The 27,656-nt window shown below is 45.9% G+C and overlaps 1 protein-coding gene across 5 annotated transcripts in view; it reads left to right on the forward strand.

Moving 5' to 3' along the window:
- Window positions 1-27,656, forward strand: part of RALGAPA2 (Ral GTPase activating protein catalytic subunit alpha 2) — a 1,781,019-nt gene that overhangs the window by 1,114,591 nt on the left and 638,772 nt on the right. For all 5 annotated transcript variants that reach the window (XM_086927515.1, XM_086927511.1, XM_086927512.1 and 2 more), the window contains one exon: window positions 8,902-9,682. In XM_086927515.1, the coding sequence (XP_086783641.1) occupies window positions 8,902-9,682 (781 nt within the window). The remainder of the gene's footprint in view (window positions 1-8,901; window positions 9,683-27,656) is intronic.

Consider the following 27,656-nt stretch of genomic DNA (forward strand, 5'->3'; position numbering starts at 1 on the left):
ACTTTAATATCAAATGACCCCTCTTCCGGCCACGCTAATACACCATCATCTTTGGTATATTGCATCCAATTTTCAAACCAAAGGACAGTATGGTAACCATATTCACCTTCCATATATGCTGCGGGTGTTTTGTATTTATGAAGTAATTTTCCACCACGCTTTTCAATTTTCTTACCGGGGCTGAATATATTTTTCAATTTCTGAAACCATGAAGGCTTCTTTTTTGTACCAATAACTCATGTATCTGAAAGAGACACGTTAGTGATAGATTCCTTACCTTAGAATATCCCCAGGCGTCAGACTGGATCCAGAAACTTTTGCGTAGCAGTACCCTTGCACGCCGGTAGGCGCGTCTGCGGCTCCGCGTGCGTCGTGGGCGACGTGATGACGTCGTCGGAGTACTTAGACGCCGCCTACACGTGCTGACGTCAGTTCTCAGGCACAGCTTTTCAGCGCCAGAAACGCAGAGCTATGCCAAAAACCAACACTGGTGCCTTGAAACTAGGGCCCTGAAAGTGGATGACCTTAACCCTAGATATCGGTTCGCAGAACGGGGAGGATGGGTGGGTCGGTAAGGAATCTATCACTAACTAATGTCTCTTACAGATATATCGTTACACAAGTAGTAACTTGTGCATCTGAAAGAGACACGTTAGTGATAGATTCCTTACCTTAGAATAGATACCCCAGCAATACCAACCCCCGTGGTGGGTCTGCGAACCAATAATCACACCAGAAAGTCCTGGAGGACGGAACGGCCAAAGAAGCCATCCCTCCGGACTTGGCTGTCCAGGCAGTAGTGTCTTGCGTACGTGTGCAGCGAGGCCCACGTAGCTGCCTGACAGATGTCCTGCAAGGGCACACCTCGGCCCAAGGCAGTTGTAGTCGCTGTGGCTCGAGTGGAATGAGCCCTCAGGCCAACAGGGGGTTCCTTCTTTGCCAAGGAGTAACACGCCTGAATACACAAGATGATCCAAAGCGAGATGGTCCGCTTGTGTACCGCTTTCCCCTTCTTAGCGCCCACGATTCCGACGACGGACGCGGAGCCGCAGACGACTCCTACCGACGCGCAAGGGTACTGCTACGCAAAAGTTTCCGGATCCAGTCTGACGCCTGGGGATATTCTAAGGTAATGAATCTATCACTAACTAATGTCTCTTTCAGATATATCGTTACACAAGTAGTAACTTGTGCTTTAAAACTATTCCGCTTAATTTAGAAATTATCGCAAGTATTTCTTTGTCGTTCCGCTACTCTAGCCAATCCGTGCGCGAAACTCACCAACAAGCCAATCAGGTTAAGCCACGTCACTACCTTGCTCAACCAATGGAAGTACTGTTTTCAGAAAGGACCAATCAGCTATCAGTTCGTTTTGGTCACGTGAACCAATCAGTGCGCTTGCTGTGACGTATGTTAACCACTCACAGCATGAACCTTGTGACGTATGCTGCCGCTGCAGCTTCACTGTCGCCACTCCGTAAACTCACCCCTCCTTTACAAAATATTTTCACAGCGCCATTTTAACAATTCTTTTCAATGAAATTCAATTAGTAACTACAGAAAAACAAACTATTTGTCTGTTTCGCTAAATAAAGCAATAGTTTTCTTAATCATTCAAGTATTCTTTCTCGTGAAATAGACGACGCTATTCTCACAAAATCAATTATACACATTCAAACGGAAAACCCTAACCATGTATACATGAAATCTTCAGCAGGACTTTAACCCACCAATAGAAATCCTCAATCACCAGTAAGAATAGACGACGCTTCCTTACCCTTCACTCAAGCTTGGATAAATCATATTACTCTTTTCACAGCGAGTTTTAAAACAGGCTCCAAGTCCCTATACTCAAAGCTACGATTTCATAGACAATCCGCACTATACATTCAACCTATCACACCTAAAATCCCTAAACTTGTGCTGTACGTCCACAACACTAAATGATATGTCAATATCACTATTTTGAAACAGAACAAATGCACTGTGTAACTTCACCTGTTACACTACTCTGCCGGCAACCAGGAATTTTCACACTTCTGGAAAAAACCTTTCAACTACATGTAACAAGAAAACAGACTTAACATGTTTTAGTCATGAATCCTATGTAACTACCATGTAGCATGTCCGTTACCATAGTAACCATCCTCTGCTACCAAAGAATTGATCCAGTGCCCCTACAGAAATTCTGTCTCAATACTACCCAACACCATGATACTCGCCATTAATCATAAACTCTTCACAAGGCCCATAAATAACTGAGACAAATATTGGGCAACTGAATCATGTGACTTAATTAATCGGAAGTAATCACAAACTATTTACACCCTTATATACAACTGCAGTTAATTATCATCATGAAATATAATGGAAACATTTAATTAAGTCATCCAGGTAATGGATCAACTGATGGTAACTAGACTGAGACCAGCTTGTCATTTCAAAATCTATTTTATTAATTTTATTTTCAAATAAGGAGCACATTTAGTAAAGAAAATCTTTTATTAGCAATTTGAAAGCATCTTTAATCAAGGTAAAGGCACATTTGACTGTCATTTCAAACGGGTCAGCAAGAGAAGTATTAAAGCAGAAAAGGTCTCATTCCCTAAATTCTATTTCCCTGACTAACTTATTTAAAACCTAAATGGAAAAGTCATTAGTTCAGCTTTCCTTATGCGAGTCAAATGTCCGACAGCATCTCACGCCCTTCAGGATTCAGGAACGAGCCAGCAGCCCTCCTCCCAAGGGGCCAAGTTTTATACCTTTTCTCTATCTAAAACTAACTAAAAGAATACTTTTTCTCCGACATTCAGCATTTTCATTGGTTGACAGCCGTCAGTCCATATGAAGTCATAACCTTTTCAATCCAAAGTTGTGCCTTTCTAAAACGTCTTTGTCCTTTGTCCACAAGCGACATTAGCTTCCGAGGTTTTTTCAACATCTTATTAAATAACAGTTTGCTGCTTCCTCAGCTTGGCTGTTCTGCCGCTTCCTGTCCTTGAAGTTATTCAACTCAGAGCACATCTTGCACAGTTCCATTTATTTATTTAACTGACGGACATCATTGTGGCAAACTTTTCCACGGTCTTAGCTGTGCTCGGCTCATCACAACAGGATTCCAAACACCCATTTAAAAGCTAGGCCTCAGGCCTTTCTCTTGAGAATTAGTATTCAAAGAAACACAAAACATTAATTATTTGAGTAGTGAAAATCATTCTGTTAACCACCCCCTTTACTAATGTTAACCCATTAGTTTGTTATCTAGCTTTAAGCACATAAATGCAGCGTTTTATTTACCAACTTCTTTTAGGTCTCCAGGATTCTCCACGAGCCTTTGCCACATATATGACATGACATAGACAAAAGCACATTTAAAAAAAATAAGCACATGCCATTAATTAAACAGCTGCAATTAATGTTGACAAAACAAATAGACAAAGTTAGTTCATTATTTTTCAACGTACTTGCAAATGCAACAAAGAGCACATAATGTTAAACCCTTGGTCTTGTTTGCTAAATCTCCTGAGGCACAGCCGGGAGAAGGGACCCCCATCACCTTTTAAAACTTTATTTGTGTATAAATACTGCTTTTAGAGTAACCATTGCACTGAACTCCTCGCACAGCGAAGAGAACGCTGACGAGGGCGGGGGTTTGTTTGTGTTGTTCAGACACAATTGGCCGGATCAGAACGGCACACCCACAAACCGTAGCCACGCCCCTTTTCTGATAAAGCGCGCACTGAATACGAGCGCAGCGTCTTGTTTGCTAAATCTCCTGAGGCACAGCCGGGAAAAGGGACCCCCATCACCTTTTTAAACTTTATTTGTGTATAAATACTGCTTTTAGAGTAACCATTGCACTAAACTGCTCGCACAGCGAAGAGAACGCTGACGAGGGCGGGGGTTTGTTTGAGTTGTTCAGACACAATTGGCCGGATCAGAACGGCACGCCCACAAACCGTAGCCACGCCCCTTTTCTGATAAAGCGCGCGCTGAATACGAGCGCAGCGTCTTGTTTGCTAAATCTCCTGAGGCACAGCCGGGAGAAGGTACCCCCATCACCTTTTAAAACTTTATTTGTGTATAAATACTGCTTTTAGAGTAACCATTGCACTAAACTCCTCGCACAGCGAAGAGAACGCTGACGAGGGCGGGGGTTTGTTTGAGTTGTTCAGACACAATTGGCCGGATCAGAACGGCACGCCCACAAACCGTAGCCGTGCCCCTTTTCTGATCAAGCGCGCGCTGAATACGAGTGCAGCGTCTTGTTTGCTAAATCTCCTGAGGCACAGCCGGGAGAAGGGACCCCCATCACCTTTTAAAACTTTATTTGTGTATAAATACTGCTTTTAGAGTAACCATTGCACTAAACTCCTCGCACAGCGAAGAGAACGCTGACGAGGGCGGGGGTTTGTTTGTGTTGTTCAGACACAATTGGCCGGATCAGAACGGCACGCCCACAAACCGTAGCCACGCCCCTCTCTTTTCTCCATCCTACTCCTATATAGGATGTGCCCTTACAGGAAGCGCAGCGGACGAGCGCAGCGGGCGCGACGAATGCGCGCCGAAGGCGCGCTTAAGGCAAGCTCGTCTGCGCTCGTCCGCGCCGAGACCGGGCCTAGGGCAACCCCCCCTGCTCGACCTCTCCCGTTTCACGAGGCAAATAGATACAGTAGGAGAAACACTTATGCTACTAAACCCACTGGCAGGCAGAGCTAACTGCCCCCGCCTAACCCCTCACACTGAATCTGAGGTCAAGAGCCCCTGTCCCAACTGCCTAGGGCGCCTGCCTCATATCAATCCCCTCCCACTTGAATCACAATCGAATCCTGAGCAGATTTCAGGATATAGGCATATCCCGCCAACACACGCCATCTCTAAACAGACCATTAAGGGAGAATTAGTCAGTGGACTATTAAACGTCAGATCCCTCCCGAAACACGCCACTGAAATACAGCTATTGGTTGAGTCCAACAATTTGGACATTTTATTTTTGACCGAGACATGGACGGCTGCGGGAATGGAACTAGAGCTAGGGCTGGCCTGCCCGCCAGGATACAAGATCATTCATAAGCCTAGGACCATAGGACGAGGAGGAGGAACAGGGATCATCTTCAAAGAGGAGCTAAATATTGCAACCTTAGATGTCGACACGGTTTCATGCGCTGAAATCCTTGGGATATCGATCAGACATGACTTAGGCCACTGCCTCACGAGCCTAATCTGCTATAGGACACCGGGACATATTAACGCAACACAACAGCAGAAATTGATTGCCGTTATCAACAACATGTCAATCTCACATAGCAAACTACTGGTACTAGGAGATTTTAATCTATGGGATAATGACCAACTACACACGGCCTTTTACAATATCACCCATTCCTGGGAAAACTTAGGGCTGAAACAGTGGATAACTACCCCCACACATGAACAGGGAAATATACTGGATCTAATATTTGCTGCAGAGGATCTCATCACAATGAGAACAACGCTCCCAGTAGGTTGGTCAGACCATCACCTCCTACTATTCAATATTCACACCTTGATTAACACAGGACCTTCTAATACACAGACCAGGTCCTTTATCGGCCGTGACTGGAAAGGCCTGCTAAAAAGGAAAGAGAAAGGAAAGTTCAATTTCCGTCACATTGGGAATTCGTTCAACCCAGAGCATGACATCACCACAAACTATCTCTCCTTGTGTAAAGAAGTAACTAAGAAGCTCGACGATACTGTACCCCTGAAAGTAATCAGGAAAAGAGGAAGACCCTCCGCGCCCTGGTATACGGACAACCTGAAGGTACTGAAAAGGGCCTGTAAAAACGCGGAAAGGGTCTGGAGAAAAAATTACTCGGAGCCGGAGAAACTGATATGGAGACAAACTATCGTACGGTATAAAAAAGACATCATCGCAGCTAAAGCAAACCACTTCGCCAACATAATACTCAACAGCTCTAATAAGTCCTGCAACACTTTCAGGATAATCAGAGAGTTATCCAATCCGGATTGTGCTAATAGTCAAATTAAGCCCTCACAAGAACTATGCGATGATCTAGCATCCTTCTTTCAGGAAAAAATTACTAAAATTATTGAGGGAATGAAGGGTGCTTCCATCCCCTCAGAGCAGGATAACAGTAACCCCGAGAATAGGGAGAAGAGCGAAGGCAATGTAGGACGACCCAACCCAAAGGCTACTCTAGAAAATTTTAAGGTCCTTACAGAACAAGACTTCACAAAAACTGCTCTTAATACAACATCAGGATCCCCTCAGGACCCTTTGCCTCACAAAATAGTAAAGGAGTTCGGGGATTACTTTTTCCCAGTATTGCAACAGCTTTGCAATCAATCTCTCAATTCTGGCACCGTACCAAAAGATTGGAAACTGGCGGTTGTCACCCCCCTACTAAAGAAACCTAATCTAGACCCGAACTGCAAAAAAAACTACCAACCTATATTGCTCCTGCCATACCCTATAAAGATCGTAGAGCGGTGGGTCAGCAGATCCCTTGCCCTCTTCCTGGAAACCAACAACATCCTGGAAGAGGAGCAATTCGGTTTCAGGCCAGCTCGCGGAACCGAGTCAGCTCTGCTGACAGTTCTGGATGACCTACGAATGAGGGCGGACAGGGGGGAATCAGCAATTTTAATTCTGCTGGACCTGTCCGCCGCATTCGATACGGTGAGCCATGACATCCTGTTGACAAGACTAAAGAACATTGGAATCGGTGGAGTGGCGCTCGATTGGTTTCACTCCTACCTAAAGGACAGATGGCAGGCAGTAGCCATCCCCCCCATATCAGTCAGAATTTGTTAAAGTCCCACATGGAGTCCCACAAGGGTCCGCAATCAGTCCGATACTTTTTAATATATATATGCAACCCCTGTTGGGCATTATCAAGGCTCACGGCATTAGCGTGATCAACTATGCGGATGACACGCAGCTGATGATTTCTCTAGATGGTGCCCAGGCTGACTCACTCGAGACTTTCCATACCTGTATGGCAGAAATGACACTCTGGCTAAACCAGAATTCACTACAATTCAATAGTGATAAGACGGAAATAATGCACTGCGCAGTCGGCAGAATCACCAGAAGTCTACCCATCGATTTCTGGCCCTTGGACTCAGGGGAGTCATTAACCCCAGTGAAATCAGTGAAGAATCTCGGAGTCGGCTTTAACGACAGTCTGAGTCTAGAGACCAATGTTAATAAGCAGGTGAGTAGCTGCTTTGCTTTAATGAGAGGACTGCGAAAGCTGCTACCCCTCTTACCAGCACAGGTCAGAGCCACCATAGTTAGAAGCACCATTCTCAGCCGCCTGAATTACTGTAATGCTCTGCTTCTGGAATCCCCTGCCTATTTGATCTCCAGACTGCAAAGCATCCAGGCGGCAGCAGCAAAACTGGCACTCTCCCGAGAGCGAAGATCCTCCACCACCCTCGCTCTGGCCGACCTTCACTGGTTACCTGTACATCAAAGGATCTGCTTTAAATTCCTCTGCATTGTCTTTAGGGCAGTACACGGGATGGGCCCCCGACCACTTCAAAACAAATTTAAATGGTATAAACCCACACGGTCCCTCCGTTCTTCATCCTCCAATCTTATAAGCATACCCAGGATTAAGAAAGCCACTTATGGCGGCAGAGCCTTCAGCATAGCCGCAGCCCATCTGTGGAATAAAATGCCCATCGACATCAGGAAAACAGACGAATTGATGGCCTTCCGAAAAAAGGTGAAAACACGGCTCTTCCCTAAAACTTAATCTCACCAGAACTTTGATACTATCCTCCCCTTCTCTGATGCACAGTGTTTTTTTAGCAATATATACACAGCGCCACGATGCCCGTAGGGTTGCAGAAGCGCTTTACAAATGCTATAAATAAATAAATGTCATGAATGCATTTTAATCTAGGTTGATTAGTACATATTCGTGCAAAAACTCATTAATATTATTAATTTATTATGGAAGTTTAACTTCGCGAGTCAAAACGTATTTAATCTCTGAAACTCGCTTCATCACATGCATATTGAAATCCGGCTCTGTTAGCTGGAGTATGCAAAACAAAGATAATAGCCCATTGTGATTCGTTATTGCTAACATTAGTCACTATGACAGTATCTTAGTATTAGCAGACGGAGGGATTTTTTTGTTTAATACCTCTGAACTGCCATTCTCGGTGAGTAAACTGACTCTAGACTCAACAGTTTTCAGTAGATAGTTTTAAAGATTGCACTTGAAAATATAAAAGTGGAAAAAAATAATTCATTAATTTTACAGAGAACCTATGCATTTTGCCTTGATTTAAATTGTACTGTTATGGTATTTGCATAATGGTCATTGAATATCTAAATCTATCCTACTACATCTTAATATACACAATTACAGCATAATCCCATCTTTTTTTAAGTCTCTTTATTATGGTTTTTCAGCAGTTTAACAGTGTAGAATGCATGAGACTAGCATGCACGTGTCACTCGACAAGCAGTAGTAAAATCCTAATGGCGACCCTTAAATCATATTTCGTCCTTCAGTTCTACATTCGGGGACCCCTGGTGTCTCCAGCATGTCCCGCTGTCTGCATGTCGATTTCCTTCTTTATTAAGTAGAGTTGCACTCTTAACATTAAAAGTGTAACATTGTGCAAAAGAGCATGCTACTGCGTAAGGATGCGTTTGTATACATCCTCAGTTTCACAATGAAAAAACTCATGATAAAGATTGGATCGATTCACCACCTTACCTTGTTTAATTTAGATTTATAATATACTATCATTTAATATCTCTGTGCTCAGTTTTATGTAAAAGTTTGGTTAAATTATTTGCGTTTTTATTGTTGGCTGCTTTTTGGTTGCTGCCTATTGCTATTTGAATGATTTTATTATGCTCTACTGTTTTAGAGAAAAGAAGAAGAAATTTGGAACTGATTCCTCTGACAGCGCGCATGGTGATGACGCAGCTCGTCAATCACTTGGGACATTATCCCCTGAGTGGAGGCCCGGCCATCCTGCACAGTCTGGTCAGTGAACATCACGACAACCCGTATGTGGAATCATCTGAGCTCTCGTCCGATGTTTTTAAGAGTCCTAATTTGCAACTTTTTGTGTTCAATGACAGCACGCTCATATCATATCTGCAGATTCCTTCCGAAAGGACTACAAGCGGGGAGTCTGTGGGCTCCCCTTTCGACGTGAGAGTGATTGTGCGCGACATCTCGGGGAAGTACTCATGGGATAGTACAATACTGTATGGCCCTTTGGAAAATACCTCCACCCACTCAACCAGTGAAAAGGGTGGCAAGCCACTGATGGATTTAAAGGGGAATCAGCCACCCCTGGAATCTAGTACAGACGTTGCTGTAGAAGAGGAAAGTGAAGACGTGCTGGATAAGTTGCTTGAAAATCTTGGGAATCTGAGTCCTGAATGCCTTCTCCATTCGCAACTGAAACTCAATGAGCCATCTTTTCCCCCCTTTGGCATGAGACGTGATCACGAGAAGGCAATCATCGATGCCATCACGCGGCAGAGTGCAAACGAAACTGATCATATTGAAAGGTTCAGTTCAGACCTCAGCATAAAAGTTGCATGTCAAGAGGAGCCGAAGCCAGCAGAGCCACTAGCACCATTTTATTTCTGTCGACTTCTGCTGAGTGATTTGGGCATGAACTCATGGGATAGAAGGTACGCTGAGATTTGGTGCTGTTGTGTTTCATTGGTATTCTTAAAGTACCCTCACACTGAGGCAGCCGCAAAGCATCTTCAGGTTCTATACAAGCAACCGATACGATATGGTTTCTCTGCTTAGTTACAATTGATATGGCTCAACACGCATCAAAGCAACTTCAATTGTTCTCATGTACATCTAAGTAACTGATTGCATGGCCTTTTTTAATTGGAATAATGTTTCTCTGGTAGTGTGAGCATGTATCAAAGATCCTAAGGTGATTGTTTCATTTACATAACACTTACACTGTTGCATAGCATTTTTAATGGGCAATTTCATGTTCTCTGTCAAGCAGTACTGAAATTGTATTTATTTGTTTGTGGCTGTTTCTAACTGGAATGCTGTACAAATTGCACCTAAGAACATCGTGATGGTGAGTAAAACACCACAAGATGATTACTGCGGTTACTTCATGTAATTATCTTCTGTGTGTTCACCGTCTAGGAAGGACCCAAGGGGTTAAATTAGTGTAATGAGTTAAAAGGTCACTGTGTGTGCTGGAAATGTGAGAATGTGAAGAGGTCATGCACCAGTCAGTCTTATGCCTGAGCTGTTTCTAAGTGGAAACGGTTCGGTCCACTTGTGAATTGCGATGTAATGGAAGAGCCAAAAGTATTGACATTAACTTCCTGGCTGTTACAGCTCCTTCATTGCCCTGTATGATGGTATACGTTATATTATTAGCACAGTCTCTTGTATGCAATGATGGACTGCAAGGTTATCCTCTCAATTGTTAAGCGGCTGGTTTTTAGAAGTAGCCATCAGAGTTTCTCTGCACAATCGGACTAGCATTCTGTTATTTTAACCTATTTTATACAAAAACTTTGAGAAGTTTAAATTGACGAAAAAAGTTTGAAATGCGAGTTACCTTTACCTCAGTTTGGCTGCATTCCCCATATTGAGTGGGACTGGACTTAGAAAAACAAATATTTCCAGCTGAAGTAATTGTTAGACAAGGGAATGGCCAAGTTTAATGTTCGGCATAAGTTAGCATCACATTTAGTGTCAGTTTAAAAAAAAAGTCCAGTTATAACTTTATATTTTACATTTTACAGTGAAGTATTTTCAGGCTAGTTGCAAATTATATTTAAAGTTAACAACTTCAAACAAAAGGTTAATTACTGTATATCATAAGTCCTAACCTAAAATTATTTCAAGTCAAGAATTTCAAGATAGTCACCTAGGTTCTGACGAGGCAGTTCAGGAGAAGTTGATAACATGTTGGTACCAAGTTTGTTAACTATCCCACTTTTCTTTAGAGGGACCATCTCGTGAGTGCTGTGACCACATGTCCCATAATCCAACCAGCCATCATCAGCGAGATGGACAGATAAGAATCCTTACTATGGGCGATTGTGGGTGATTAAGGCATAGGCTTTGAGAAATTGATTTTTCTTTTAACTGAGTGCCATGTCCCTTTAATGTTATTTGCAGTGGCATGTTAAGGCTTGCATTGCTTGGTCTTGAACCGTTTAGTCTGCTGCATTTTCTTTAGATTTGAAATAAATCCAGATTGAGGCTTCTACACAACTCGAATGTGAGGCTTCTACACAACTCGAATGCTGAAAGTTATTTTTCCAAGCATCACATGTGCGTTACTTGGGTAATACATGATTCTAATATAAGTTTTCCAGATAAATGTATAACGAACACTTATACATTGTGTTCTTTTGGTATTTGAAGCAGATAGCAAAGGAAGGTGAAAGATCTTGTCCACTGCTGTGGTGCAATGGCACCTTGCAATCAAATCATTGTTCCGTAGAGTGACCATATCACAAACAGCTATGCACTTGTGACTTAGTCATAGACTATGGTCGTCACCACCAGTCTGTTGTTTCCACAAGTGCTGCACTTTCCACGACTACAGTTATTTGTAGTATTCATATTGCTGGTAATTTTAAACAGCCTGGTAATACTACTGGTAGTAGTTGCAATACCAGACCTGATAGGTGCACCAGGGCAAATTCTGTCTTTAATTTTGAGACTATTTTGGGGAGGAAAACCGGTGACTCCTCCATTATACTCCAGAATATCATGTTTTCAGATGTCCATTACTTTTTAGGGTAATCCCGTGCTTCACACTTTGCAGTGGAATGCTTTGTACCAAAAAGGTTCCAGATTACCCATTCGCACAGACCTTTGCCTCCGTTCACACCGAGTATGTTGAGGGAACCGATCCATGCCGGACATCGAGGTACTCAGTAGATTCCAGATAACTAAGGCATTCTTTGTTTGTCTATATTTTGAGTAGGCTTAACTGGTTTGCTTAATTGAAATGCATTTAGTGTGACTAAGTAAGGAAGTTTACTATGCGCAAATACTTTAAAAGAAACAAAGACCATAGAAATCAAGCAAAACGTACATAATCAGTGGCATACATTATAGATTAAAAATAAACAGGTTTTAAGTCTAAAGAACTCCTATGATACAACTATAAATAGCTGTATATTACAATGGCATCATTACACGACTGCAAAATTACCTGCATTGCATGACTTTTAACGTCAATTATAGAAACACTAGTTGTTTGGAAGTGCTTGCCCATGAACTCACCGTGGACATAGTCAAATCTAGGAACCATAGTTCCAGCAGTGAAAACAGGTGGGACTGTATCGGGGTGAGAAACCCCTGCACCTCCTGCAGTAGTCTCTGAAAAAAATAATTGACTTAATAGAGCATGTCATTAGATTTCTCTGTCAAGAGAATTAACAAGTTAAAAACCTAGCACGTTTTAATTTTTAATTTGCCATCGCCTGTCATAGCATTATAGTTGGCCATCATGTCAAAGTAGCATCACGATATACTGTAAAGGAAAAAGTAGAATTCCCTTTCTCCGGGCTGTTTGAATCCCTCCAGCACTAAAGCAAATACGTTGTAAAATGCTCGTGTTAAATCACCCAAAAATATATTTTCTTGCAGTTCTGGCTCACTGGTAGTGTGAGAGTGTGAACAACCTGTCAAATTCCATTTTACCATCACATCTTGCGCGATTCTCCAGGATGTCCATTTTTAGGTCTGGCTTGACAACTCAGCTGTCATCATACCTTATGTGATCAACCTAAAAAACCGAGCTTTCGGGAGTACTGTCGAGAGTGGCTCCACCCACATGATGGTGGACAGAGGCGCATCTTTTGCTGTGTGCTTCCACACAAAAAAAGTGCTTCCCCTCCATGTAGCTGTGATCATTGTGTTTATTCAGCTGCGTGAGCCAGCATCAGTATGCCTTCCTCCAGAAGGTTCACAAACGAGCAAAACGATCTGGCTTACAGTGCGATGGAGCTTAACATATGGCACTGTTTGTGTCCTAGATAAATAAATGGTGTTCTTTTTCTGGCAGCAGCACATATCCTCTTCCCTTTCCATTATTAACTTCAGAGTGCAGTTGTGTGTTTGAGAGCAGTATGGCATGTCCAGAGCTATATTAATCATCATACATTTGTAGGTCTGCCTGGACAGCACAGCTGGCGATGGACCTTATGTGATCAACAGTAAAGAGCTTTCAAAGTATGTCTTAGAGAGGGTCTTATAATCTACTCACATGCTGGTTTCCCCGAGTAGAGGATTTGATTGGGTCGCAGTTGTGCGCTTCCACGAAAACGAGTGCTTGTATTACACTTTTTGGTTTGTTGCAAAGTTTCTACTCAATGCAGAGCAGCACAGCTGAATTGATTATGGTGGCAAGCCAGTGATCATGGCTATAGGCCTGAACTGTTTATTATGAAATGTTATGAAAAAAGCAGTAGGCCGCGTTCATTTATTGTGAAAAGCATATGTTAAAGTCAGTAGGTATTTAAGGGTGATTGCAATTACTGTCGGTTAAAGCCTGCAGCTAGGTATTTTGTACATGGAACCTCACAGATTACCGTAGTAAGCTTGGATTTTGTTGTTGGTTACCCTCTCTGACAAACCGTGGGTATAAGATATACACTGTGTGAATCCTTGTTAAGCTCTTTTAGGGGAGATAATATTTTCTTTGCCAACTGTAGCTTAGTATATATTTGTTATTTTATACGGACTGTGTGCCTGAAGGTTGCCTTGTGGGAAAGCTTACGCTCAGTGCAGTAGGCCTGCGTTGGTTATGGTGACAAGCGAATTAAAAAGTCATATAGAACTGATTGGTGTGCCGTAAAAAGCAATGCTGGGTCTGTCCTCTTTAGAACGAAAATTTATGACGAAGGCAGTAGGCCTGGTTTATTTATTGTGATCATCATTTGTTAAAGGCAATTAACCTCTAACAATGGATTGTTATCACTCTATTACAGGTACTTAGTTACATGTAATCTCAAGGTTTACCATTGTAGGCAAATGTTTTGGCATGTGTAAATGTGGTACGTGATCATTTTAATAACTAACTATACATTGCAGGCACCTCATATTGGCAATATTTACAAGCCTATGTATGGGTTAAGAGTAACCCATTCAAGAATAAGACAAGTAAATCTTTTTTTTTGCTTTTGTTTTGAGCAGATTACCAGGCAGTCATATAATATATTTGAACCACTCCGAGTTCCCAAATCTTCGTGATGTTAAAAACATGCGTAGGCTACCGCATTTTGGAGTTCACGAATAGTACAATTCCTCCAGCCCAGTTATTAGTGCAGCATTCTACAATGACCTAGATCAATTTTTTTTAAGCGTTCGCAATTGTGCCGAATATATATCACACTGTGGTCAAGTGACTGAGCCGAGATTGCAACCCAGGTTTTCGGGATCGTCAAGTGGCAATTTACCCACTTGAGTGCATCGCTTCCCTAACGAAGTAATCAAGCAAATGCAGCAGTGACGCCCTCTCTGAAACTCCAAGAAGGCAATCGAATATTTATTACATTCTTTTTCTAACTAGAAAGAAAGTATATCCAATCCAGTTATTTGTGTAGTGCTTTTTCTAGAAATCTGTTTCGAATCGCCTTTATTGTTGACGAACTGGCATTTTTGCAATGTGTTTGGGTTAGAGAATCAAAGTCACTGTTCATCCCAGTGATCTGCTATTCATGTTCCAAAATGTACACAGAAGTGTGCTGCCTGTTGACAGCATTTGGAATGTCACTAATATATATATTTAAAGCAATCTAAAAGGAAAGGTGTGTGCTGTACCGCTTATAAGCAGGGCAACTGGAATTATGCGTCAGGCTTCACAAAATTATGTGGTAACAAAGGCAAGTTATGTGGCGTAATGGAACACTTTGTGGTAGTATTACTTCATAATTTTAGCATTTATTTTTAAATTTAACAATGTCTGAGCAAAGCATCTCGTTAGTGCTTGTTTAACACTCAAATACAGCACTAAGTAATAAAAAAAGGGGTTCAACCTTTGCAAAGTGCCTTCCGCTACACAGCAGTACGGGTCGCTGCGTTTTTAGTTCACTTTTGATCTGTTTGAGCTAGTGTTTTTTAGGGGGGTTAATATCGGCAGATTATGGATTAAATGAAAAATACAACAAATCCATTATAATGTGAATAAATCTGCAACCACAAAATTGCATAATTCCAGTGGCCCCATATATAAGACAAACAATTAGCTTTTTAGGTAGACAGCGTGTTGATGTGGTGGGCATGTCCATGTGGAGGTGGCAATGTAAAAGAATGCAGATGTGAATTTTTCTGGTAATATATATCGTAAAGCACGTTTTAAAAATGAGAAACTGCAATCGTGAGCCTTAGTGCTGTGTTTCTGTCAGGGGTCATGTTTAGTTTTATTTAGCTACACTACTGATCATATTTTACAGCCGTCTAAGGCTAGGGAGGTCAGAACTGCCTCCATTGGACACAGTAGCCCAACATCAGTATTTTACAATTGATTGATTTGAAAACCACACCAGCAGTTCAAACGTTTACAAAAAACAAAAATAAATTAAAGTGTTGGTCTGACTTTAAAAAGAAACGGGTAGAGTTTTAGACAGTGAGACTGTGAAAACAATGAAATACCGCCCACCTGTTGCAAAATTATAGTGTAAAGGTTAAATTACAACAACAAAAATCAGGTTTCCTTTTTTTGCTCACAGCTGGTATTTGCAAAGTTGTGCAGATTTGTTTTTTACGTTAAGATCTCCATCCCGTGTGTGTCTTAAAAGGGTTGCTACCAACGACAAATGATTTGTTCATGTCTCTTTTTGTGTGTGATGCATTTGTTTGACCGCTGATTGGACAGCCCAACCTTTGTGCCTCATTTTTTTTTGGCTAAATGAGGTAATGAGCCTTCTGATTCAATTAATTGATCGTTGAGTGAGTTGGAGGTGTAAAAACTACTAAACTCCTTGGAGTAGGAGGCAGCATGAGTTTAGTATAAAATGAGCCCCAGAGCGTTGTCCAGGGTTCCTTGGATTTGCATGGAAAGTGGAGTGGTGAAGGGGAATATGACTCTGGCCAAGGTTCTCCACCTGTCTCCTACCTCTTTGTGGTTCAGGTCCAAAGGGTAGATCGCTCTCATCGGGGCCACGTCCTCCATTGTCCCCTCCGACTTACCTCTTCTGTTAGGCTGAAGCTCTGCTGCATACGAGGTAATGGCTTAATCCGTCTCCTGCTGTAGCTTTGGACACAGCACACTCCACTCGTTGCTTTTATTTTGCCCTTGTGTAGTGCACAGGTTTCCCCTACTATTTGCAGCATGAGACATCAGGGTCCACATATGCAACCTTCTCGCTCAAGGCCAGTTCTTCTAAGTCCTCTGGAATTGGGAATTACCCTGCAGTGCCATGCTGCTTTTCCCCTAGATTGTAAAAATAATGGTTAACCTGTCACTTAACACTTATTCACAGGACCAGGACTCTGGTCCGCTCCTGCAGACGGTGGTTGCATTGGTCCTTATGGTTGCATGGGCTTGCCCCCACATTGCCTCCAAAATTCTAGCATTTCTTTACACAGTGACCACAGGCAACCTATTACTGATACAATCCAAAAGAATTCCCAAAACCCAGGACTAAAGTTAGTGATCATCTAACAGGCATGCGACCCTGATCCGCCTAAATTCTCAGAAAGTAGAATCTCGGAGAACACCCGATATTATTTCTGTATTAAGGTGTTCGTTGTCTCTAATGCCCTACTGTCCTAAAACAGACAGTCTAGTCTGTCATTATTACTGATTGTGGGGGGTTCCATATATTTTCATATATTTTCAACTCGGCGCCACCAAAAAAATGTCAGCCCTGCATAGGACCATACACAGACCCACACATACACCAAAGTAATAAAAGAAAAAATGTGTGGCGGAGAGGAAGGCACCTCACGGGCGAACACCCTCGGGGCAATCTGGTCAGATGTTTACCAGAAACTTGGCCCCTTTCTCATCATAGGTGGCCATTCCTATTCCAAAATTTCGGTGATTAAGTGAGAAAAAAAGGTAAAGAGAAGGTGCATAGCAAGGAGTTTTAGAGCGTGACTCCTTAAACAAACCAAAACAGAGTGAAAGATAAAATCAACAGCCACACCTCGTGAACTACTTTTATTTATGATAAGGGTGTGCGAAGTTGAAATTAAAAGGCTGGTAGCTTAAAGTTGCATACCACTACCTGTGACCGACATGTTTCACTGCCCAGAAACCTTTATGGCAGATTCATTAGGGTCAATACTCTGTTACTGCACCCACTTCCAACATCTTTTAAACAGGAAGCTGCAGAGTTGAAAAAATAAAATAAAATAAAATAAAATCACGACCAGTTCATAATCTAGACAACCCAAATGTTTGTACTTCTCTTAGCAAAAATATTCATTGTTAGTTTACCCTTATTCAGCTATGCTCCCTCATACCAGCTGAACAAGAAGTACTCCGCCAAGCAGTCGGTTGTCACATCAACCTGTGGGGTATTATATGTAATCAGTATCATATGTATACGTTAGCCTGCTCCTTGAATTTCCCTTGCATGCGTGGGCTGCCACCCCACTCATGAAAAAGTGTCAACCCAATGCACTTTTACCCCAAAAGAGCATCAACAGAGAATAGTTGACTAAAGGGATCCTCTCTATTGTGCCTTGTCAATACATCTATTCAGACCAATAGTCCCATTCATTGGTATCTATGCTGAAGGTAACCTGCTCACTGTTTTTAAAATATATATATATATAGCTAGAGTCAAAATGGAACGCTCGCATAACAAACGCGTTTCCTCTGACCCCATAGTAAACAATATATGGAGGGCAACCTGCTTGCTGTTGCTAGAAAGACCATTCGGAACACAATCACATAATTCGGGGACTCTGCATTCCTAGGGTCTGTCAGCGGGGATGTTAAAAACTAGCAAAACGCCTACATAGCCTGCTATCAGCGTGTTAGGAAAACACACTAGGGTCTTGACTCATTACTCAGCAAGGCTGAGCCAAACTGAACTAGAAAGCAACACAAGCGCCACAAGGACACCTGCACCTTACCAGCGCTTTGTGGACTAGCGCCTACCTGCTGTCTTAGCTGTATCCCTGTGTGGTGCTCGCCGCACCCGCTCCGCGGGTGCCGCTTCGTGCCTGAACCTGAGCTGTCCTTGCCTGCTGCCGTGGGGATTCCTGGTTTGGCGTCAGGAACTTGCCAAAGCTTCAGGGCTGCGAGCATGCAGGGACTACCTGACCCAGGTGTCCCTGCGAGACCGCGTCCATCTTCCGGTCCGCTCTCCCTGAAGCTCCGCCCCCCCACCCATCGGAGGAGTGTAAAAGCAACAGGATTAGCCTCTGACCCTTGGGACACCTGCACCTTACCAGCGCTTTGTGGACTAGCGCCTACCTGCTGTCTTTGCTGTATCCCTGTGTGGTGCTCGCCGCACCCGCTCCGCGGGTGCCGCTTCGTGCCTGAACCTGAGCTGTCCTTGCCTGCTGCTGTGGGGATTCCTGGTTTGGCGTCAGGAACTTGCCAAAGCTTCAGGGCTGCGAGCGTGCAGGGACTACCTGACCCAGGTGTCCCTGCGAGACCGCGTCCATCTTCCGGTCCGCTCTCCCTGAAGCTCCGCCCCCCACCCATCGGAGGAGTGTAAAAGCAACAGGATTAGCCTCTGACCCTTGGGACACCTGCACCTTACCAGCGCTTTGTGGACTAGCGCCTACCTGCTGTCTTTGCTGTATCCCTGTGTGGTGCTCGCCGCACCCGCTCCGCGGGTGCCGCTTCGTGCCTGAACCTGAGCTGTCCTTGCCTGCTGCCGTGGGGATTCCTGGTTTGGCGTCAGGAACTTGCCAAAGCTTCAGGGCTGCGAGCGTGCAGGGACTACCTGACCCAGGTGTCCCTGCGAGACCGCGTCCATCTTCCGGTCCGCTCTCCCTGAAGCTCCGCCCCCCACCCATCGGAGGAGTGTAAAAGCAACAGGATTAGCCTCTGACCCTTGGGACACCTGCACCTTACCAGCGCTTTGTGGACTAGCGCCTACCTGCTGTCTTTGCTGTATCCCTGTGTGGTGCTCGCCGCACCCGCTCCGCGAGTGCCGCTTCGTGCCTGAACCTGAGCTGTCCTTGCCTGCTGCCGTGGGGATTCCTGGTTTGGCGTCAGGAACTTGCCAAAGCTTCAGGGCTGCTAGCGTGCAGGGACTACCTGACCCCAGGTGTCCCTGCGAGACCGCGTCCATCTTCCGGTCCGCTCTCCCTGAAGCTCCGCCCCCCACCCATCGGAGGAGTGTAAAAGCAACAGGATTAGCCTCTGACCCTTGGGACACCTGCACCTTACCAGCGCTTTGTGGACTAGCGCCTACCTGCTGTCTTTGCTGTATCCCTGTGTGGTGCTCGCCGCACCCGCTCCGCGGGTGCCGCTTCGTGCCTGAACCTGAGCTGTCCTTGCCTGCTGCCGTGGGGATTCCTGGTTTGGCGTCAGGAACTTGCCAAAGCTTCAGGGCTGCGAGCGTGCAGGGACTACCTGACCCAGGTGTCCCTGCGAGACCGCGTCCATCTTCCGGTCCGCTCTCCCTGAAGCTCCGCCCCCCACCCATCGGAGGAGTGTAAAAGCAACAGGATTAGCCTCTGACCCTTGGGACACCTGCACCTTACCAGCGCTTTGTGGACTAGCGCCTACCTGCTGTCTTAGCTGTATCCCTGTGTGGTGCTCGCCGCACCCGCTCCGCGGGTGCCGCTTCGTGCCTGAACCTGAGCTGTCCTTGCCTGCTGCCGTGGGGATTCCTGGTTTGGCGTCAGGAACTTGCCAAAACTTCAGGGCTGCGAGCATGCAGGGACTACCTGACCCAGGTGTCCCTGCGAGACCGTGTCCATCTTCCGGTCCGCTCTCCCTGAAGCTCCGCCCCCCACCCATCGGAGGAGTGTAAAAGCAACAGGATTAGCCTCTGACCCTTGGGACACCTGCACCTTACCAGCGCTTTGTGGACTAGCGCCTACCTGCTGTCTTAGCTGTATCCCTGTGTGGTGCTCACCGCACCCGCTCCGCGGGTGCCGCTTCGTGCCTGAACCTGAGCTGTCCTTGCCTGCTGCCGTGGGGATTCCTGGTTTGGCGTCAGGAACTTGCCAAAGCTTCAGGGCTGCGAGCGTGCAGGGACTACCTGACCCAGGTGTCCCTGCGAGACCGCGTCCATCTTCCGGTCCGCTCTCCCTGAAGCTCCGCCCCCCACCCATCGGAGGAGTGTAAAAGCAACAGGATTAGCCTCTGACCCTTGGGACACCTGCACCTTACCAGCGCTTTGTGGACTAGCGCCTACCTGCTGTCTTTGCTGTATCCCTGTGTGGTGCTCGCCGGCCCCGCTCCGCGGGTGCCGCTTCGTGCCTGAACCTGAGCTGTCCTTGCCTGCTGCCGTGGGGATTCCTGGTTTGGCGTCAGGAACTTGCCAAAGCTTCAGGGCTGCGAGCGTGCAGGGACTACCTGACCCAGGTGTCCCTGCGAGACCGCGTCCATCTTCCGGTCCGCTCTCCCTGAAGCTCCGCCCTCCACCCATCGGAGGAGTGTAAAAGCAACAGGATTAGCCTCTGACCCTTGGGACACCTGCACCTTACCAGCGCTTTGTGGACTAGCGCCTACCTGCTGTCTTTGCTGTATCCCTGTGTGGTGCTCGCCGCACCCGCTCCGCGGGTGCCGCTTCGTGCCTAAACCTGAGCTGTCCTTGCCTGCTGCCGTGGGGATTCCTGGTTTGGCGTCAGGAACTTGCCAAAGCTTCAGGGCTGCGAGCGTGCAGGGACTACCTGACCCAGGTGTCCCTGCGAGACCGCGTCCATCTTCCGGTCCGCTCTCCCTGAAGCTCCGCCCCCCACCCATCGGAGGAGTGTAAAAGCAACAGGATTAGCCTCTGACCCTTGGGACACCTGCACCTTACCAGCGCTTTGTGGACTAGCGCCTACCTGCTGTCTTAGCTGTATCCCTGTGTGGTGCTCGCCGCACCCGCTCCGCGGGTGCCGCTTCGTGCCTGAACCTGAGCTGTCCTTGCCTGCTGCCGTGGGGATTCCTGGTTTGGCGTCAGGAACTTGCCAAAGCTTCAGGGCTGCGAGCGTGCAGGGACTACCTGACCCAGGTGTCCCTGCGAGACCGCGTCCATCTTCCGGTCCGCTCTCCCTGAAGCTCCGCCCCCCACCCATCGGAGGAGTGTAAAAGCAACAGGATTAGCCTCTGACCCTTGGGACACCTGCACCTTACCAGCGCTTTGTGGACTAGCGCCTACCTGCTGTCTTAGCTGTATCCCTGTGTGGTGCTCGCCGCACCCGCTCCGCGGGTGCCGCTTCGTGCCTGAACCTGAGCTGTCCTTGCCTGCTGCCGTGGGGATTCCTGGTTTGGCGTCAGGAACTTGCCAAAGCTTCAGGGCTGCGAGCATGCAGGGACTACCTGACCCAGGTGTCCCTGCGAGACCGCGTCCATCTTCCGGTCCGCTCTCCCTGAAGCTCCGCCCCCCACCCATCGGAGGAGTGTAAAAGCAACAGGATTAGCCTCTGACCCTTGGGACACCTGCACCTTACCAGCGCTTTGTGGACTAGCGCCTACCTGCTGTCTTAGCTGTATCCCTGTGTGGTGCTCGCCGCACCCGCTCCGCGGGTGCCGCTTCGTGCCTGAACCTGAGCTGTCCTTGCCTGCTGCCGTGGGGATTCCTGGTTTGGCGTCAGGAACTTGCCAAAGCTTCAGGGCTGCGAGCGTGCAGGGACTACCTGACCCAGGTGTCCCTGCGAGACCGCGTCCATCTTCCGGTCCGCTCTCCCTGAAGCTCCGCCCCCCACCCTTTCCAACAACTATAAACATTGTGTGAACTCCCGCAGCGCGGGACGCAGCCCGGGGCAAAGACCGGGCTAAGAGCGGGCAGTTTGAGGCCGTTCGAGGACTGAGAGGACTGGACTAGCCCATCCCTTTTCGCCTGCTATTCTTGGATTCTATACAATTACTTAGGGACCAAAGACCCACCTCCGTCACTGTGCTTTTTAACGCTATGAATTTAAGGGTAACTCGCAGTAAAACTTCTAAAGGTGGGTCACAGTTCAGGGGCCCCATGGATGACTTTATTACCCGCACCAACATAGCCATTGACGAAGAGATATCCAAACTCCAAAACCGGGTCTCGCTAGAATTAGATGCTGCCAGAAGAGTGTCCCAAGTAATTGCACTTTCTAAGAAATCTTCCTTAGGCCACATAGCCACTTCTGTCACCCCTGAGCGTCCAGCCCGCCCACATTGTATAATCACTCAGGTCGATGTCCATCATTCCCCAACCCCGGCTACTCGCCAACCTGCCTTAGGAAGTAAAGATGAGATAACCCCACCGATACCATTTAGTGTGCCCAACCCAGCCCCTATTGTACCCTTTCCGATAAATCTACCTAACACTACTTCTAGTGGCAAGCAACCAAAGAGGAAACACAATTCTCGTTCTGCTTATTTCCGCAAAAAAGCGAAAATTGCTGTTCCCAAAGATCTGCCTCTGATTAACATCACAGCACCTAATGCTGGCTCAGAGCATACTCCTAATGCACAGCCATCTAGTGAGGGACAGGTAAAGGTTCCATCCATTCCATTCCCTAATACCCCAGCAGGTGTGGACTCTGAAGTAGATGGGTTAACTAAAAATAACAAAGAATTTATAGAGGTGGTCTGGGAGACTCTTAAAAAACTTTTGTCACCCCTAGATCTAAGACTATCTAGGATAGAAAATAACTTGTTAGAAATGGAGAAGAGCATTATTGCTTTGGCCACTCTTGGGTTGAAAAGTCTTGAAAACCAGGGTATCATTGTTGCTGACCCAACGCCACAATCCACTGCACCCCAAACCAACCAAACTTCCTCCTTGGTATTACCCACAATAAAGCCCGTCCCTAAACCAAGGACCGTTACGGTGGAGCAAGCTCGTGACAAACCAAAGGTTCCTCCACGGGGCTCTTCACGCCACCAGCAAAATACCAAACACGATATACCCAATAGGTCGATTCCTAGTGAAACCCAAGTCCCTCCAGCTAATGATAACTTTAGAGGTGGCTATATTGACCTCCCTCCAGAGGCAAACGACTATGTGGTTGTTCTGACGGGTGTTCCCATGATAGGTAATGGCCAATTTGAAAACCATTGGTCACTCAAAAATAAAATAATGCACTGGTTAAATGTAAACAGACCAATCCCCAATGGTCGAAGAAGTCGCGTACTAATGGTTCGCAGAACTCCCTGGGTAGGTCCAACGCTGAAATCCAGCCCAGGAGACTGCGTAGTAGTGACCTTCGAAGATCCCCACACGGCGCATCAGATTTGCTCTTGGCCAAGCAACGATGACTCCCTAGTTATACCTAAACCACTATCCTTTTTTTATCCTCCTCGACCAAGCCGAACTCAGGGGGATAATTGGACACTGGTCCAACAACATCCATTGCTGAATAAGTCCCGGGGCCAGAAGGAGACCCTCCTACACTGGAACGGTCTCTCTACCTACAACAGATTCGGGACCCTAGAGGAGGTGGATTGACTCCCAGCGCAACCAGTTAACCAACCCCGAAGGGAAATCTTACCATCGCAGGGGCACGATCCCAATGACTCCACTGGTCCTGAGTTTGTAACAAATGAAGTGGGACGACCAAACAGCCCACGGTTCGAAGGGGAGCCATCCACATTCGACGCAACAAAAACTCCCGGCAGGGAAGATTGGCCTCATCTACCCTACATGTCCCACTCTGCAGCTACCTCTATCGAACCATCTGGCCCTACCTGTTCTGGCTGCTTTGTGACCCTTAAACAGCAAATTGAGCCACCTGTGAGGTTTCCTAAACTTGAGGATACGTTGGTTTCTCCTTTGCCTATTGTTTCTACCAAGGCTTCTCCACCCGGTGACTTTGCTCTAAAAATCTTAAGTTGGAATGTGGCTGGTCTTGGTCGCAACTTTGATATTCCCGAATGGAATGATTTCCTGGAACCCTATCACATTTGTCTTTTCCAGGAAACCTGGTGCTTGGAGCCAAGACACCGAGTGGGATTCTCTACCTTTTTTATCCCCGCTGCCCAGGAACAAGGATCTAAAGGTCGCCCTTCAGGCGGTCTTATTATTTGGATTAATATTGCACTGGATTTTAAAGTAATAGAAAGAAACACCCAGTCACCTGATCTCCAGTGGCTAACGATAACCCACAAAGGGGGAAGAAGCTTGGAACTTTTCAATATCTACTTGAGGGGTGCTAAAGGCGGTGCATCCCATCTACCCTCTACAGGCCTAAACCACAATCTAGCCGCCTGCAGTGTGGACTCTTACGTAATGCTTGCAGGCGACTTCAATTGCTGTTTTGAACCTCTGGCCAGAGAAGATATCTTGGACACGTTTGAGGAGGATACCAGGAGAGGCATTCCTATTCTTAGCCTTGACCCGATCCCTAAATGGTCGCAAAACGCAATAGAGATCAATGCTCTTTGTATGGAGCATAATTTGCGAGCGACAAACGGGCGTTCCAAATCTGACCATACGGGTGCTCATACCTACAACAGACTAGGCCATACATCAAGGATTGATTTCGTTATGCTTAACTATAACCTCTGGCAACACCACCAAGACATGGAGGTCATAGTGTCGGGTGATAGCGACCATAACCCTTTATCACTAACTATTTCATCTCCTTGGCAGGGTGGAAACCAAGGCCCTCCCGGCCATAAGCGGAAATCTACCCACGAATTAGCCCCTACAAACTGTAGCAGGCGCTTGAAGTGGGCGAAAGTTTCAGTTGACGAAACAAGGATGGCCCAAGCCGGGACTATTTTGGAAGGAGTGGAGTCTCGGATGGACACCTCAAGGCTAACCGACACTAAGATTCTACCCCTATACACTGAGACTGTATTGGCACTGAGTAATTTATTCATTGTTCCCCAATCTACTCGTAGGGGTCCCTCGAAACAAACAGCTAAGTGGTATACAGCTAAATGTCGTGCAGCTAAGAGGGAACTTGTTGCCACATTAAAGTCCAAAAACGCAGCTGATATTAGGGCTGCTAGGAAAATTTACAAAAAAACCCTATCTGAAGCCAAGCAGGAATATGATTCTAATTTCTGGGGAGATCTAGTAGTGGCAAGCATTAGGAAGGATGCCAAGGGGTTCTGGGACCTGTTAAGATCTAGGGGAAAGCCCATTGACCAGCAGCTAACTTGTAACATCCCAGGGGGCGTATGGTTTAACCACTTTTTGAATTTATATTCTGCTCCTCCAGGTCCATCTCAGTTGGCTTGCCCACCCGTGGGTTTACTGCCTAATTCTATTACTGATCTCCGGTGCCATGACGGTTTTTTTACCAGCTTGGAAGTCGAGAGAGCAATTCAATGTATTGTCCCGAACAAAGCGGCAGGTCCTGACGGGATCCCAGGAGACCTAATTAAGAATTACCCATCTTCCTGGAGTAGATTAATTGCCTCCCTTCTGAACGAAGTATTATTGGGTGGAGTTTTTCCCGACTCCTGGAGGGGCGCTGAAGTCGTACCTATTTTTAAAAAAGGCTCTAGGGACGACCCAGCGAATTACCGGCCAATTAGTTTATTGGACTCTTCCCAAAAGGTGGGAGGAAAGGTGGTATTGGGCAGGATCATCCAGTGGGCCGACGAAAATCATATCCTGTCAGATCTTCAAGCGGGTTTCAGAACAGGAACAGGCACAATCGAGCAGACGTTCCGCCTCCTAATGATCTATTGGAAAGTGGTGGTGCTGGGAGGGGGCAGTCTGTATTTAGTCTTTATTGACTTGCGTACTGCGTTCGACCTAGTACCACGCGCACTTTTATGGAACGTCCTCGATGGGTTAGGCCTCCCTACCTGCTCTCGCTCCTTGTAAAATTTCACGACAGGAATTTTGCTCAAATTAGATGGGGTGCACAGGGAGAGAAAACACCTCGTATCCCCGTGGACAGGGGTGTCCGCCAAGGGTGTGTGCTTGCCCCCACTCTGTTTTCTCTTTATATCAACGGAGTGGTGGAGCATCTACTCCAGCAACCATCAGACGCACCCACCCTGGCTGGAAGGAAAATTCCAACGCTCCTGTTCGCGGACGATACCCTCCTAATCTCGAAATCTCCAATGGGCATCCAATCGCTGCTCTCCAGCTTCAAGGCCTTTTGTGATGAAAGGGGTTTGGCCATAAACATAGGGAAAACCAAGTTTTTGGTTCTTAACCCGCCCAAAAAGTCTGTCTTTTCCCCGGTCCTAGATTCTGTTCCACTGGATCGCGTCAAAGAATTTGATTACCTGGGTATACGCATCAGTGACACCATGAGCTGGAAGGCACACCACCAAAAAGTGTTCTTGATTCATAAAAGGGTGGCAGGTGCCTTGCTCAAGGAACAGCGAGCCTCATCATTAAAACCTATTGGGGCTCCCCTGGATATTTATAGGGCAAGGGTTGTGAGCGCGGCACTTTACGGTGCCGAACTGTGGGGCACTCATAAAGTTGATACTCTGGTTCACCTTGAGAATAATTTCCATAAAGATCTAATGGGTTTGCCCCACAGCACACCAACTATCCCACTGCTGTTAGACGCAGGCACCCGGGCTATCTGCGATCAAGCGAAACTACGCCCACTCCTGTTATGGTCCAGAATCTGGAATGTGCAGGAACTTAGAAGTTACGCAGAAGCCCTGAATGACATTATGTCACTACCGGGCTCGCATAAAATCATCTGGCTCAGGGAAGTCAAAAAGTTGCTGCACAAACTAGGATTAGGAGAGGCTTGGGCCAACAAATCTGCACCCCCGAAACAACAGTTAAAGAAGGTTTATTGGGCATGGGTAGACAGTGAGAGGGTTCGTAGTACAAATCATTGTAAATCTGTAATACTGTTTTTGTCGGTCAAGGAGTTACCGTTAAGGGAATCTTATTTGGATACTATCCAGAGCTCATGGGACAGATCACTGTACATTAAGTTTAGGGTGGGGGTGCTTCCATTATGTGAGTTTACGTCCACTTGGAGACCGCCGGCCCAAACTGTACCTTACTGCCCTTTTTGTGACCTAAGGGTAGAGTCTGTGTCCCATATGTTGTTTGAGTGTAGTGTCTATGCAGCCCCGAGACGTAGGTGGTTGAAGCCCCTCTGCAGGTGTCTGGGAACTCGTTCCCATTTAGAAGCGCTGCGTATTTTACGTTCAGATGCTAGACCCTTCTTTTCCACCTGCATGGCAAAATTCTTGGGCTGGGCCTGGCGTCTTAGAGCTGCAAGAAAACTGTTAAACGAGTGACCGAGCTTCCACATCCAATATGCTGCTATGTCTATAAAATGTTCTTATGCTGATGATTGCTGTTTTAAAAATGTTTTTTAAGATGTATGAAATGCTTTTATGATATGATTTTTATCGAATAAAGCTATTACTACTACCACAAGAGCCACTGCTGGAGCTATTGACCACATAAGCTTGTCACATATGGATGTTTAGAATAAAGCATAAACAACCTGCATAATTAGCAACTGGGAATTTTATTCCTCTTTCAAAAAATTTTCTTTTGTTTGTCACATAATATTTTCAGTGCATGGAAGAAACCGACATTTCTTTATATACAATGAACAATAATGACATGTAGAAAAATATTTACACACTTACAGCATACATGG

Source organism: Lissotriton vulgaris, chromosome 6 (genome assembly GCF_964263255.1).
Source record: "Lissotriton vulgaris chromosome 6, aLisVul1.2, whole genome shotgun sequence".
Lineage (NCBI taxonomy): Eukaryota > Metazoa > Chordata > Amphibia > Caudata > Salamandridae > Lissotriton > Lissotriton vulgaris.